The sequence below is a fragment of the Columba livia genome, chromosome 6 (assembly GCF_036013475.1).
Source record: "Columba livia isolate bColLiv1 breed racing homer chromosome 6, bColLiv1.pat.W.v2, whole genome shotgun sequence".
Classification (NCBI taxonomy): Eukaryota; Metazoa; Chordata; class Aves; order Columbiformes; family Columbidae; genus Columba; species Columba livia.
In genome coordinates, this window is record NC_088607.1 from 22,619,166 (window position 1) to 22,634,895 (window position 15,730).

The following is a 15,730-nucleotide window of genomic DNA, read 5'->3' on the forward strand; positions in this document are numbered from 1 at the left end:
TTTTTTTAGCTCTGTACACGTGCAGAGAGTGCATGTAGAAAAGCATGGTCAAATGGGTTTGTCAGAAATGGTTTTTTTTAATACTTCAGCTGACCAGAAGGGGAACTGTAAGCCTTAACAAGTTTAAAATTACTGATACTTAACCCCCCAAAAAAAACCCCAACAACAAAACCCCAAACCCAAACAACAACGAACCACCAAAACCAACCAAACCACCCCCCCCCCCCAAACCACAGAAAACCACATCCACTCTGAATCCACAATGTGATTTAGTATTGTATTCTGGAAATCTACAGGGCTTGTGTGCAAAATAAAAAATGAGTACTAGTTTTTGATCTTTTGATGTATTTTAAGGTCTGCCTTATAGAATAAACTAATTCTTGCTTTCCTGAAATGTCTTAATCACGGGAACAGAAGTCACAGTGTCAGGATGTGTTTGTGCAGTTGACCAAATAATATACTTCTTTCATTTTGAAGAGAAATGTATATACAGCAGCAAAAAGATAGTTTGATCCATTAAATATTTTGACTTACATGTATGAGCTGTTTGTAACATAGTGTTGAACAATTTTCAGAAGTCAAATTGAGCTGAGATTTGACTCTGTGCTATGGCTCTGGCTGTAGATGGCAGAGATGCTGGGGGTGATTTGGACACCCTCCTGTGATAAAACTAACCTTTTTGTATTGGATTAAACTGATTTTTAAAAGCACCATTCTTAAAATGTTATTATGATGGTTCTAACAGAATTTGTGTAGTAATCGTTGCTGCAGTTTGTCAGTTAAGCGTGAGGTTTCCAATTCTGGACTGTAATCTGCCCATCTGGGATTTGTATTTTTAACGGTTTTTGGCTATGGATCTCGTCAGTTTTATCCAGTAAATGCTAATGAGAAAGTTCTGTTGCTTATTTTTCTTCTTGACTGTTTTGCACATAAAAATGTCATTCTGTGGCTTAGGGCTGATGCAGTCATCCCCCTCGCTCCCCCACCCCCCTGTCCTTCTTTTCACTTTCAACGTGATCTTGTATATCTCCGCATTTACTACCCTGTGACATTATTCTCAGTGTAATTTCACTGCTGCAAAATGGTTATGGGATCCAGATAGAGTTGTATAACTCTAGGTGGGGAAATAAGAGGTACAAGAAAGTGTTGTAAACACAGATCCCATTAGGGTTTTAATACTGTTAGTAACCTTGCGGGGGTAGTAGCAGTGGAGGAGGAAGAAGAAAACAGCAAACAAGAAAAGCAGACTTGTTCCTAAATTTAACCCCCCCATATTTAGTTGATAAGTTTCCTTCCTGAGAGTTCTGCACTGTTACAGGCAGTGAGAAGGGTCGTGCAAATTTAACAGGTGAATTGCATGGACAGAAAAATATAAATGTACTAGTGATTCTAAATGAATCTTAATTTGTTCTGTGGTGCATTTTGCCAGTTTTTTGTTCACTTAGTTCTCTCTAGGGTTATGCTTTCAGCTGTAAAAAGTGTGTTTGTGTGTGTGTGTATTTTTTTTTTTCATTCCTGTGTAGCAAGAGCATCATCCTGCTGTACAACCCTACCAGAGAAACCCATATTTGTAAAGTTTTTTCTGTGGCTAACTGCCTGAAATACCTGATGATTGTATTAGAGTGCCCTGTCTTTGCTGTTTTTTTGTCAGTTTAGCTGCACTTGCTAGCCTGTTATGGGTATGTGGACATTTTAAGAATAGAAAAACATTGAGAGAAAACAAAACCAGTGGAGCCCTCGAGTCACAATACTCTCTCCAGTCATCTTTCCTGAGCAAGCTTGATTAACAGGCAATCAGCAGCAGCATTTGTAGCATCCTTTCTCCATTACTTGATACTTACTCTTGTCTTATCTAACCTTCTTGGTCTGTCACAGTGTGTGAAAAACTCGCATAGATGAATTCCACCAAAAGCTACTGTTCTCCATGTGTTGTTGCAGCTGACTTTGTGAACGCTGAGGTGTTTTGCAGGGAATTGTTTTAGAGTGGATAGTATCTCAGAACAATAACTGAAACCTTGTTCTGACTTGGTACAGCAGGTGTTCCAGTGTAAAGGAGTTGCTTATTTTCTTAAAACTCGTACTGCTTGAATAGTTGAGGAACCAGGAAACACGTATCTTCGCGTCTGTTTCCATGATCTGTAAAAGCAAAATAAACTCCTACTTTTTAGTAGTACTGTGGTTTGCTTGTTTTTTTTACGAGGAACAGTGTGGGTTTTTTCCACTCGGTGTAAGATGGCATGGAGTTATTAATCTAAAGCAGAGGAATACTAGTTGAACACAGCTAGCAGTCTGTGCTTGACTATTACGTTGTGTCTTCAGCTTTTCAGATGCTTCATTCTGGTTGGACCAGGACTGGTTGCAGGGGGCAGCTCCGTGTGGCTGTTCAGGTGTCAGGATCCAACACTGCAGTGTTGCTTCTGCCTTGGGTCCTTACCCCTCAGCTTGCCACTTTGGTTCCTCCTCTTGTATTTGGGGCAAGAAAGTTCACTCTTGCTGCCTGTTCAGTACTTGGCATGTCTGCTGGGCTGTTTTAAGAGTGCTCATTAGCTCTGGTTGTGCTGGAGCAGTCTGTGATGTGTGTGTCTGTGGATGTGTCCACTTTGAACACCAGCCTCATTCAAAAACATCATCTACAATCTGGAGAGTGGTGATTTTTTGAAAAGAAATGAGTTCCTAATTATAAGAAACAGAATACAGGCCTGAAGGAGAGCATCTTGGATGAGATTTTTTTCTTGATTATCTAATGTACTTTATTAGATAGCCTACTCTTGGCTAGTTTATCTTTCTTTTACTACATAGTACAGGTTCATAACTCCTCCAGCAGTTCATCTGTGAGATTTTACAGCGGAAGTTTCTTATGTTGTTCAATTTAGTTTGATTTTTTTTATCCTAAATCCCCGCTCCCCTAACTTTGTAACATTTTGACAAGGGTGTTTAAAAGTGAATGCTTCTGTTCTTTTGAGTGCTTGTATGTTCTCTCTCTCTGTTTAAAATTATGTTAGCTATTTCAGTTGCTTTTTTATGTTAAGTATTTAGTTTCCTTCTGGAGCTTGGTGGTTGTGGTTCAGTACTTCATATGTTTGGGGTAAAGTTTTCATGTGTTCCAAGTCTTAAAGGCAGAGACTAGAGTGACTACAATATCTCTTCTACTCAGATGGAGAACGTTTCCTTTACCTCTTTGGAAACATAGCTATCCTGTTTGTGGTTGCATTATGAAGCTTATATTTAATTGTGCTTAGTCTGATTTACTCCCAAGATTGTAATCCCAAGGCTGTTCAAGGATGCTCTCAATATTCCACCATCTCTATGTATTCTGTACTAGTGCATAATACATGTGCTGTATTTTTTAATAATGTTGCCTAAAATTTGGGAAATTGTATGGGGACAGGTATTAGTTACCCATCTCACAAGTCTGTGCTTAGAATCATAGAATAGTTTGGGGTGGAAGGGACCTTCAAAGCTCATCTAGTCCAACCCCCCTGCAATGAGCAGGGACATCTTCACCCAGATCAGGTTGCTCAGAGCCCCAGCCAGCCTGGCCTTGGTTGTTTGTAGGGATGGGGTACCTACCACCTCTCTGGGCAACCTGTGCCAGTATTCTACCACCCTCACTGTAAAAAACTACTTCCTCATGTCTAGCCTTGTGCTTGAAAGCCACAAAACAGCAAGCGAACAGAAATGTACCCTTACTGCTTACATAGGCTTCAAGTATATTAGTTCAACACTTCTGAAGATATTCCCTTTCTGATGGCTTCGTAGGGCTACGGTCTACCTGGGCAAAATGTTAATGGGACAGAAAACTGACTGGTTGTAGTCTGTCTGTGACCCATTGAATCAGATCTGCTCTTAACTGAATGGTTCTTTGGAAAGAAAACTAGAATTAGTGAGCCTTGTGTATGGAGCTTTGTATGAGAAATGCTTTTGAAGGAAGAGAAAATATATTATTTTCAGACTTTTGCAAGATGCTTCTGTTACATAGCATGTGTCTTATCCTCAGTTCAGAGGCTAGTTTTATTTTTAAATACACATATGTTGCTTTTTATAGGATGTTGATTATGCAGTGAAATGGAAGAGGAACAAGTAAAGAAGTATAAATAATGGCCTAAATACCATGGATCTCATTTATTTGAAATGAAGAGTAAATTTTTAATTAAAAAGCTTATGTTTCATTTTGAAATATTTACCTGGGGAATTTTTTAAAGTACATTCAGAGCACTCATCTTCAAGTATTACAGACTTCAAGACAAAGGTGAAGTTTTCTGTTGTTTGTTGTAGAGATTAAGATGTGGAGGGATATGTTGCTCTGGTCTGAACTTCTTAAAGACATCAATTCTGAGAGTAAATTTCTAGAAATGAAAAAAGAACGAGAGAATAAAGTAAAACCAATAGCAGAATTTTAGAAGGGAATGTATAAAAAATAGAAAACAGTAAGAAACCAAATACTTTTGAGAAGTTTTGATTTAGGTATGTTATGGTTAAATGCAATACTTGCTCTGCTTGCCTGCATTTGAGACTTCTCAGTACTTCTTGGTTTTAATGGATATCGGAGAGACAAGATGTCACTGACTGAAGTCAAGGGGCATTTTACTGGTAAGCACTTAACTAAAATAAGCAGAAATAAAGTGCATCCTACAATAATGGTTTTGTTTCTACATGGCAAATCCTGTAAAAATAAGTGTAATATTTACCACTTTAAAATGAGATGTGTAAACCAGGTTTTATAATACCCACACACATACCTCCTTCATTGGTCAAAACTGCACTCTGCTTATTTCGTGCTAGTTTTACTGTTCTTCTCACTTCAGCTTTTGGTATCAGAAATGCTTCACTTAATTTTCTTCATCTCCTTGTTCTGTGTATAGTTGTATTCCTTTGTTCCACTCTGTTACATTTTGCCTGAGGAGAAACGTGAGATGGGGACCAGGGATAGCTATAAAATCAAAGCTGCAGACTCATCTCTAAAAAGATAATGCAGTCTAACGTGCCATTTTTCTTATGGTTTGTATGGCTAAAGCAGCACGTTCTGTCTTTGGACTGTGTTCCCTTGCATTTGTATTTATTCACTTGGACATATAGTTTATTTTTAGGCAAGTGTGTCAAATGAAAGTAAACCAATGGAAATAGTGTAATTAGATAACAAGTATATCGGTGCTTGGCCCAGTTGGGTTTGTTTCAGTTCCATTTAATACCTCTTTGGTGTTCTCATGGTCCCTATTTTGCTGATTATTCAAGAAGTTTCTTCTCTATTTGTCTGTCACAAAAACTCAGAATAATAGCTTGATTTGAACATGATCTGTCCTCATTAAAGCTGTATATTCCATGTGGCAGTAAATACATGAGATGTGATTTATTCAGAATGGTTTAGATATGCTTGATCCTGCCTCTTAGGTAGATATAGATTAGACAACTCTTGAAATCCCTTCTGGATCTGGGTTTTGCTAGTCATTTAACCTGTAAATGAGAATTGCTTGAGGTTGCTTGTGCTTTGCCTGTGACTTTATTCTTCCAAGACTTGAAATGTTTTGTTTGTTCTGCTTGGGTCATCATGTTCCCAAGAGGAATCAATGATTCTTGCTAGTTTTGCTTCACAGTTTGAAGTTGTTTTTCTCCCTTAGATAGATTTCTCTTGTAGATATGTCAATTTTTCTATTACATCTTTGATTTCACTACACTATCATTTTTATATTAAATTTGCAATCTTCCTTGCTGTCCTTATCTTTGCTTTCTGAGTAGAAGCTGCGATGCTTTGTCCTTTTCTTAGCAGACTTTTCCTTTTCTTCTTGCTCAAAATATATTTATTATAGTACTTGAGAGTACCTTTTGTCTGTTTATTGATAATACCTTTTGATACAAGTTGGTATGAATCCACCAACCATGTATATGTGTATCTAGACATAAACTTTAGGAGTGGATCTCTCTTTATTCAGGACACAAAGGAGGCTATTCAGAATCTAATTTAAGCACCTAACTCAGACTGTCCAGCTGACTTCCCAGGAGGCCTAATGAGGAAAGACCCTCTGATGCTGTGTGTCACGTCCTCTCTCACCTTGGCTACATAGGGGACTTGAAATGTAGGGAATTTAAACTTCTTAATTTTAGTATTTACACTGTGTACCAAGATAGCTACTGTGAATTCATCTGCCTTTAAAATATAATTGAAAAATATTTTTTATTTTTCCATTGTCTTCTACCGTTCTTTCCTGTGACTCTTTTTCCTTATAGAAAATGCAGCGTTTTAGAGAGATGCGTGGTCTTACAAATAAGGTTATTGCTTTTAAAATTATTTTTTCCCCACCAGGTTTTTCTGCTTTCGCCTTATTCTGAAAATGTCTCTGCTATGTGCTGTGAATGTCTGACTGTGGGTTATGGCAGAAATGCCAGATAATTGACCACCTGTCTCCTGCTGATTACTGCTAACACAGTACAGCTGATGAAGAGTTGAGGAGTTCAATGCAAAGTCAGTGTGTTACCTTAGTTTCCTGTGTAAAACAGTTAGAATCAAGCTGACTTGGACTGGGCTTGCACTGGAGCAGGTGAGGGGGGCTCGTGTACTTCCCACTTGGAAGAAATGTTTTCTCAGGAGATGTAATTTCAGTAACACTTGTCAAAGTATTTTTGTTGAGCTAGTTTAGTTTAGCTTGAAAGGGAACAGCCATGCTGTGTAATGGAGAGGTTGTGGGGTGATTTCAAGTGTGGTACTACTGCTCCTGGCACCACTGTTACTCTACTAGTACCATTGAGACCTAGTACCTGATTGTATGTGCGTCCTAGTCTATTGCAACAGTAAAATAAAATATATTTTAGAGTAAGGTGTGCTAGTAGGATAACAAGCAGAATGCATTTGCCTTTGCTGCTTTTTTGTCAACTCAGTCTGTCTTTAGGATTTTTAATCTAAACTTCAAACACAGCACCAAATTCCTATAAAAAGGAATAGCATCCAGGCTGCAGGCTTGCAGCTCTTTGAAGAATGTGGAGGTGTTTCACCTGGTACTGAAGTCTTTTTTTGAGTCGTGTAGAGGTTGTTTAGGTGTTGTTTTGTTTCTAGTATTGTGTAATGAAAGACTCAGATAAAGTGCCTCTTTACAAAAAGTTCAGTTAAAACGACAAGAAATTTCATTGCTCAGAGTAATTTTAAGAATTAAAGTGCCTCAGTTTGGACCTTCCGTGGTATCTATTACTACTGTAGTAGGAGCAATGATATTTCAGTTGACTGTGTTTTGCTAATTACAAACAGTGATTTTTTTTTTTTTTTCCAATTTTTTTTGGTGACTAATTAAAAATAGTAACTTTTATTGGAGGCTTGATGAAAGCTTTACACCTGTTCTGATTGTCAGAAATGGAAATTAGATTACTTTTCTGCCAAAATCTTGTTAATCTGCCAGCTGTAGAGAAAGACACCCCACTTTTCCATTGCTGTTCATTTTATAATCTGCTGCTCTAACATTTGTGGATGGGACTATAATACTGTAAAACAGAGGCTCTGTCTATAACAAAGAGTAAAAGTCACTAATGATGGAGAAATAATCCTGCCAGTAAAAGACTGACTCTGGGAGAAATGAATGCTGCCTAATGAATCTAATTTCACTGCAATAAAAAAATCATTAATGTGGATGTTTGAAAACTGTATTTTCTTTCCATATTTGTGCAATCCTTCCATTTTGACAGGTCTGCTCAGTACTGGGGGAGATGCTGTCTGCTTTGCTGTGTGCACTTTCAAATCCCTTTCCCCTCCTTTCTGGTTCCCAGCTCTAGGCAGAGGGTGAGAAAGGGCTTACTGACACCAGGGCTTAAGTTTGCCTTTGATGTGTTGCCTGGAGGCCAGTGGGAGGGAAGACTGAGGGCCAGATTAGTTTACATTTTGGCTTCCAGTGGTGTTTTAGAAGCTGGTTAGGGAGGTGAAGAGACATAACATTGAATATCTGAAACTGAATTAATTAGGCTCTTGGCAATGGGGTTGGGAAGATGGGGGAACTGAGGCAGTGGTAGAGCTGGGTCAGGAGGTGATCTCAGTAAAGCACTGAGGTGCTTGCAGATAAGCCAGGTCTGGTGTTTGTATGGAGTGTAATCTAGCTCAGAGCAAAGCACAAACGTAAGGCTTCCATAGCCTAATGATGAATCTTCATCTACACTTAAAAACATAGAAAGTGGGGTTAGTTTGGCAGAAAGGCAGTGGTTAAATGTGTTGGTATAAAGTTATTGGTGACTTCAGTTCCTCATGTACGAACATGGGAATTCCCAGTTGCTTCTGTAAAAAACTTGAAACATAAAGACAGCTATCATATGAAAGGTAGTGGTGAGGTGAATAAAACAACAAATGCTAATTGAATTTAAAATCCTGTAAACTGCCAAATACTGAATGTTGCCAAACAAGTCAATGCTAAGCTTCCTGGATAACCTTTCCATTGCTGTCTTACATATACACACTGTAATAGTTTCCTGTGTAATCACCTGGCATCCACAGGATGTTGCAGCCATATTCTAACAGAAATATGGGAAGAATATTTGATTACCTTAAGTCTTGCTAAATGGCTTCAGTTTTGTCAGGAGACAAAATTTGAGTCACTGATGTCTGGTAAGCTAATGTAGCTCTCCTGATGAAGGATTGTTTTTTTTTTAGGAGTGTGTACCCATATCCTAGGGGGCTGAAAACCAACATTAAGCTCACAAGCAATTCTTCAGAAAATTTATGTGCTGCCATTTACTGTTTATCAAAATTGGTCCTTCAACTTGGTGAGAAAAGAGGGGAAGTGGAAGGCCTTCCCTGCTCCGATCTCTTTAGCCTGTCCCTAGTTTTGTTCTCTGAATGGCTAATTGCATTTTGCTTCTTGTCTTGCTAGATGGGCTGGTAATCCCATTGGTGGAACTGTCTGCAAAACAGGTTGCATTTCACATTCCATTCGAGGTGGTGGAGAAAGTTTATCCTCCAGTGCCTGAGCAACTGCAGCTTCGAATCGCCTTCTGGAGTTTCCCAGAAAATGAGGAAGATATCAGGTAATGAATACTATTTCTGTTTCACTGATGCTCAAGGAAGAGTTCTGTTCAGTAGAGTGTCGTTGTCCATATGCTGCGATACGAGGTTTTATTTTGAGGTGAGCTGCCCTGCATATGTCCCAGGAAAAGCATGTATGCCTGCAGGTTCTGTGGGTAAATGGTAACAGAATAAATGTACCCTGTAATTTGCCTGACAGTAATTTGTTTGTAGAGTCCTTATGTTAGTCTTAGGCAGTATTCTTTCTAGTTTGAATCTGCTGCTTGGGTCAGAGCTTTAAGCGGGCTCTGAAACTGCTGTAGCAGGCTAGCTCGCCATGCTGTGAGCCTTTTGTTGGTGTAAGTAGGAGAATTTGCAGAGTACATCAGTAATCAGAATGGATACAGTCAGAGAGATTACTGTATGTTTTATGTTTTTACATAAATTGTGTGAGTACAGTAAAAAACTCTACTTTTAGGTCCTCTTACCAGTTATTTTTTGCTGAAGCTTTTATACTATAGGAGACTTACCCATGTAACTTGTTACAAAGTACTGATATTCCACTCTTTTAGAAAGAATCATCCTGGAATTTTTCAGTTGTATTCATCTAACATTCTAGTATCAGGTGGGGAGTTAATTCCAGAAATGCTGATGTAATTAGTAAGATCACCTGTGGGGGAATAGAGCAAACCAGCTGCTTATACATGTTCATTATTCTGATGAGCACAGATGTAAAAGAACTTCCAGTGAGTGTGCAGGTAACTCATCTAGAAGTATGATACAAGGAGTTTTTACTGTGGCATGCGAACATTGGACCTTGAATTTATAGTATACTGTATATAAAAGCTTAATTTTAGGCTATGAATGAATTTGTATCTCAGAGCCTTAGGTTGAAATTCCTAGAAATGTTAGTGACCGTACACAAATGCAGTTAAGAAGAGGCTAATGATTTTTATGGTTGAATTATAATGGAGAAATGGCAGGAAAGAGCTGGACTTGAAGATGGTAAAGATTTTTCAAAAGTCATGTCAACAAAGAATACAAGAGGATAATAATGTGAAGTTTCACAAAATCAGACTGATCTTGACATGTTATATGTTTATCTCCTCCAGATTGTACTCGTGTTTGGCGAATGGCAGTGCAGATGAGTTCCAGCGAGGGGAGCAGCTGTTCCGGGTGAGGGCCGTCAAAGACCCTCTCCAGATAGGTAAGAACATTGCAGCTCACATTTCTCACACTCAGATTCTCAAAACCGTATCTGCAATGGGACAGCAGTGGTATGTCTGTGTCTCAAAACAAGCTTTTCTGCCATCTAAACTCCCTGCCACATGCATTCTTTGTAATGTCTTGAGCTGAATACTACATTTATTTCGGCCTCAGTCAGCTCAGCTGTGAAACTGAGTGAAAAACCATAAATGTTGGGAAAATTAGTTCCTTAATCTGTCATGGTGTTTTGGAAAAAGCTGTGTGGAATGCCTTTGTCTCCATAATACTTAAACTCCTCATTGATAAAGAGAACTTGGTTTTCTAGTGGTCTGATCAAACTAATGCCTTGCCTAAAATGCAGGTAAGGCAGAGAGGAAGTTTGCAAGGTTTATTCTTGTAGCAAAAGAATTGTATTAATAATACACTTACTCATGTAGTATTTTGGCAGAAGGAAATTCCTGTTGCTGGACAGTGAGTTTTATGTCTTCTCACTTATCTTGTTCTTTTTATGTCTTACAGTTATAGAAAATAATCTTATCTTAAACAAATAATTGGACTCTGGACTTTTCATTTAATCCTTTGAAGTAAAGAAGAATATTCAGTTGCCTTTCCCAGTGACAGCTATTAGACAGGAAGGCATTGTGTGAGATGAAGACATTAAAATGTGGGCTGTGTCACTCCAGTGCAGATGTGTTTGGTTTGGGTTTAAGGTTTTTTTTTGTTTGTTTGTTTTTTCCTGCAAGTGTAAGCTTCAGAATTAGGAATATTAATTGGCATGTGGGAACTGAGCCTAGTTGTGATAAGAAAAATGATAATATGAAAAGCTGTATAATGTTAAGGAGGAAAGTTCCTGTATCTTCCTGTGATGAGAGATAGAGACTTCTATGGGTCTTTTTAGTTGCTCGTGCCAGTAATACTGAACTCTCAGTGACCAGTGGAATGAATAGGAATAAAAGGAACTCATACTGTGAAAGTTGGGGGAGAACGGAAAGAGGAGATAGTAATTGAGATATGCAAATTGGAAGAGACTGATGAACTTGTTATCTGAATATAGAGTAAAGCATCTGAAAGGATTTTTACCTAGTCCCTCTTCTACTGTGATAACAATAGCAGGAATTCTTTGTCATGGAAATACTTCCTCATACATAAAGTATGTCGACTTGTTGATAAGACCAGAGAGTGATTTTGGAACATCAAAAAAATTGAGCTAAATAGGATTAAACTGGGTTTTGAGTGCATTCATAAGGTCCTTATGTCAGGACTGAAATGCTGAGAGAGGCCTCTAAGGCATCTGCTGAACTTCAGGAAGGCACATGTTTGAGAGACAAAATAAATTAAAACGCGACTGACTGAAGTTCAGTAGTTGCTGAGACTTTCACAATGGAAAAGAGCAGAATATATTCCCCACTTGGGAAGAATATAAGGCTGCTGTTAGAGGATGTAGGAAGGTGGCTAGGATAGCCAAGGCCTCCTTAGAATTACAGCTGGCGAGAGGGGTCAAGGACAGCAAAAAGAACTTTTTCAAATACATAGCAGATAAAACTAATACCAGAGGCAATGTAGGCCCACTGATGAACGGGGTGGGTGCCCTGGTGGCAGAAGATACAGAGAAGGCAGAATTACTGAATGCCTTCTTTGTCTCTGTCTACTCTGCCGGAGGCTGTCCTGGGGAGCCCTGTACCCCTGAGACCCCGGATGAAGCCAGGTCAATGGAGGAGTTTGCTTTAGTCGATGAGGTCTGGGTTAGGGAGCAATTAAATAGTCTGGACATCCATAGATCCATGGGTCCAGATGGGATGCATCTGCGGGTGCTGAGGGAGCTGGCTGAAGTCATTGCTGGACCGCTCTCCATCATCTTTGCCAAGTCTTGGGAAACAGGGGAGGTGCCCGAGGATTGGAGGAAAGCAAATGTCACTCCAGTCTTCAAAAAGGGCAAGAAGGAGGACCCGGGTAATTATAGACCGGTCAGCCTCACCTCTGTCCCTGGGAAAGTAATGGAACAGCTTGTCCTTGGTGCCATCTCAAGGCATATCAAGGATAAGAGGGTTATTAGGGGCAGTCAGCATGGCTTTACCAAGAGTAAGTCATGCTTGACCAACCTCATAGCCTTTTATGAGAATGTAACAAGGTGGATGGACGATAGCAGAGTGGTGGATGTGGTCTACCTTGACTTCAGTAAAGCCTTTGACACAGTCTCGCACAGCATCCTCACAGCTAAGTTGAGGAGGTGTGGTCTGGACAATAGAGTAGTGAGGTGGGTTGCAAACTGGCTTAAGGAGAGAAGCCAGAGAGTGGTAGTCAATGGTGCGGAGTCTAGTTGGAGGCCAGTATCTAGTGGAGTGCCTCAGGGGTCAGTACTGGGGCCAATATTATTCAGTATATTCACTAACGATTTAGACGAGGGAATAGAGTATAGTATCAGCAAGTTTGCTGATGACACTAAGCTGGGAGGAGTGGCTGACACACCAGAAGGCTGTGCTGCCATCCAGCGGGACCTGGACAGGCTGGAGAGTTGGGCGGGGGAAAACCTAATGAAATTTAACAAGGGAAAGTGTAGAGTCCTGCATCTGGGCAGGAACAACCCCAGGTTCCAGTATAGGTTGGGAAATTACATATTAGAGAGCAGTGTAGGGGAAAGGGACCTGGGGGTCCTGGTGGAAAACAGGATGACCATGAGCCAGCACTGTGCCCTTGTGGCCAGGAAGGCCAATGGCATCCTGGGGTGTATTAGAAGGGGGGTGGCTAGTAGATCGAGAGAGGTTCTCCTTCCCCTCTACTCTGCCCTGGTGAGACCCCATCTGGAATATTGTGTCCAGTTCTGGGCCCCTCAGTTCAAGAAGGACAGGGAACTGCTGGAGAGGGTCCAGCGTAGGGCAACGAAGATGATTAAGGGAGTGGAGCACCTCCCTTATGAAGAAAGGCTGAGGGAGCTGGGTCTCTTTAGTTTGGAGAAGAGGAGACTGAGGGGGGGACCTCATTAATGTTTATAAATATATAAAGGGTGAGTGCCATGAGGGTGGAGCCAGGCTCTTCTCGGTGGCAAACAATGATAGGACAAGGGGTAATGGGATCAAGCTGGAACACAAGAGGTTCCGCTTAAATTTGAGAAAAAACTTCTTCTCAGTGAGGGTGACAGAGCACTGGAACAGGCTGCCCAGGGGGTTGTGGAGTCTCCCTCTCTGGAGACATTCAAAACCTGCCTGGACATGTTCCTGTGTGACCTCACCTAGGTGTTCCTGCTCCAGCAGGGGGATTGGACTAGATGATCTTCTGAGGTCCCTTCCAATCCCAAACATACTGTGTGTAATATTTAATGTACGGTACTAAGACTGTGGTCAAAACTTATTTCAGTAATAAATTAAGAAGGTGAGGAGGTGTGAAGCAATGTAAATGAACAAAGGCTAGGAATATTAATGCAAAACCTGTGCTTGGGGAAGGAGGAGGGGAGTAGGGAAAAAGAGGAGTGGTAAATGACGCGGGGGAGAAACTTCTCAAGTGCATATACAGCAACTGGGCTTCTTGACAAAGGATTATGTGTGTGGAAGGGAAGGAAATTACATTGTTTAAACAGTAACGTTGTTTCCTCCTTAGTAGAGGAACTTTATCTAATGGAGGGATTTTTTTAAAATTATTTTTTTCCATGAGTAGCAGCCCAGAAACTGGGGAGTACATGTGGGGTGGATATAATTTCAGTTGTCTGCTCCAAATGAGTTTAAGGTGTGTGGTTGCAATTTTGAGTTTCATGTACTGACAAATGGGAAAAGAAACCCAGGAAATGAAGCAGCCCTTGAGAGGGGATTTGATTTGGAGGGGGATTGGACAGTGCATTGTGGTATTGTGATCAATAGGACAAAGCTTGGAATGTGCTTTGTGCTCTTTTTGTCCCATTTACCTTTGCAGTATAAGGCTATTTTTTTAAAAACATAGATGAGTAATCTTAGCTGTGCTGTCCACATGAAAATCCTGTGATTTCTGCATGATAGCACCTCTTTACCACATTCCAAAAATCCAGTTTTTTACAGTGTCGTACTGTATATGCATGAAGCTTTTGTAGACCTTTTGTAGACCTTCTGCACATTCCCTTTGTAGTAGTCATATACTCACCTCCTCGCACTGAAGACATTACTGAAATTCTCAAATAGGCAAGTAGTAGTTGCTGATTTCAGGGGCTTTTTTTTGGTCTTCTACAGAAGACCATAGTTGCACTTTGACTGTGAACAGTACAATTTGATGACCGTTTCCTTAAACAGTAGTGTTGGGCTAAGCACCCCAGAATAGTTCCCCTCATAGTCACCTTTTCAGTCCCTGCAGGCTCAGACTTTTGTAAGCTGTGCATTGAACCAAACTGATGTTTGTCCTGGTAAAAATAAACAATAATTTAATCCTTTTTTTTTTTTTTTTTGTCCTGGTGTGGTTTCCTGTGCTATCCCATAAACAGTGGTTCACTACAGCAAGACTGTTGGTGTAAAAAATTGGGCAGAGTTACTTGAATTAGCAATGGCAGACATCTTCGTCAAGCTACAGTTTGGGTTGATTCTTGTGATGTCATGCTGAAGCCCTTAAATTTTCTTTCTCTTTTTATAACTCTTCTTCCCTCTTTGCATTTGATCAGCTAACTGTTTCATATATGAAGAAAAACTTTACTGCAGGAGCTTGTAAGAGTGTAGCTGTGACCCATTCTTTTCTAACACCTTTTGAATACTTTTTTTTCTCAGTCAAACAGAATTGCTGCAATTCCAATTTGTGAAACGTTTAATTTGTTTTTGTGAAAATTAGGGCATTTTGGCATTAGTCCGAGATCCTTCTAGTGTAACAGAAGGACTAGCTGAACTGTTTGGGTTGTATTATCCAAGTGTGGAACATAAATTAGAACTGTAGCTAGTAATAAGCATTGCAGTAATTTTGTGGTGAATGCCTTGTTTTGATTCTGTTCCAATTGCTAAAATGGTTGAAGAATTTGGGTGGCATTATGTGTACTAATCAAAATAATCACCCACATCAGGAAGGGGATTTGAATTCGGGTGAATAGGAGAAATAGAAAGGTTAAGCAAGGTAAGAGCAAGTTTATGTTGGCACAGGGATTACGTTTTGAAGAAGAATTAGTGCACGTTGTTTTAAATGGCATTTAGTAAGTCACGTGCACTCCTGAACACCATCATTATTATAATCTCACAATGTCATAATAAAAACTTAGTAGTGTGGATTTATAATGTACTTCCCTGTGCTGATGATGGAGAAACTATTTCAATAATCTGTTCCAAGCCATATTTTTTGACTTATGGTAGATTGTTGGACCAAAATTTAGTTATGGCTTTGATAGCCTTGGTGCTTTCTATGCTTCATTAAAACTGAATTTGAGACTAACAGAAAGGTTCTGAGGCTGATAGTTGATGCTGTAAACGGTTGTTAATTGGTGATAGGGACCTTCAAGACAAGTAAAAGATTCATGCTCCTGATGGCCTACTTCTGATCTGTGTGCTTCTGGATAACCCTTATCTACAGTATGAGTACGACTGGTATGCATTGTACATGAGTTTACATGAAGTTAAGCCTCAT

General features: G+C 39.8%; 1 protein-coding gene across 3 annotated transcripts in view; it reads left to right on the forward strand.

Annotated features, from left to right (window-relative positions):
* ZSWIM8 (zinc finger SWIM-type containing 8) overlaps window positions 1-15,730 on the forward strand; it is a 60,709-nt gene that overhangs the window by 13,823 nt on the left and 31,156 nt on the right. For all 3 annotated transcript variants that reach the window (XM_065067528.1, XM_065067529.1, XM_021284334.2), the window contains exons 2-3: window positions 8,838-8,991; window positions 10,081-10,175. In XM_065067528.1, the coding sequence (XP_064923600.1) occupies window positions 8,838-8,991; window positions 10,081-10,175 (249 nt within the window). The remainder of the gene's footprint in view (window positions 1-8,837; window positions 8,992-10,080; window positions 10,176-15,730) is intronic.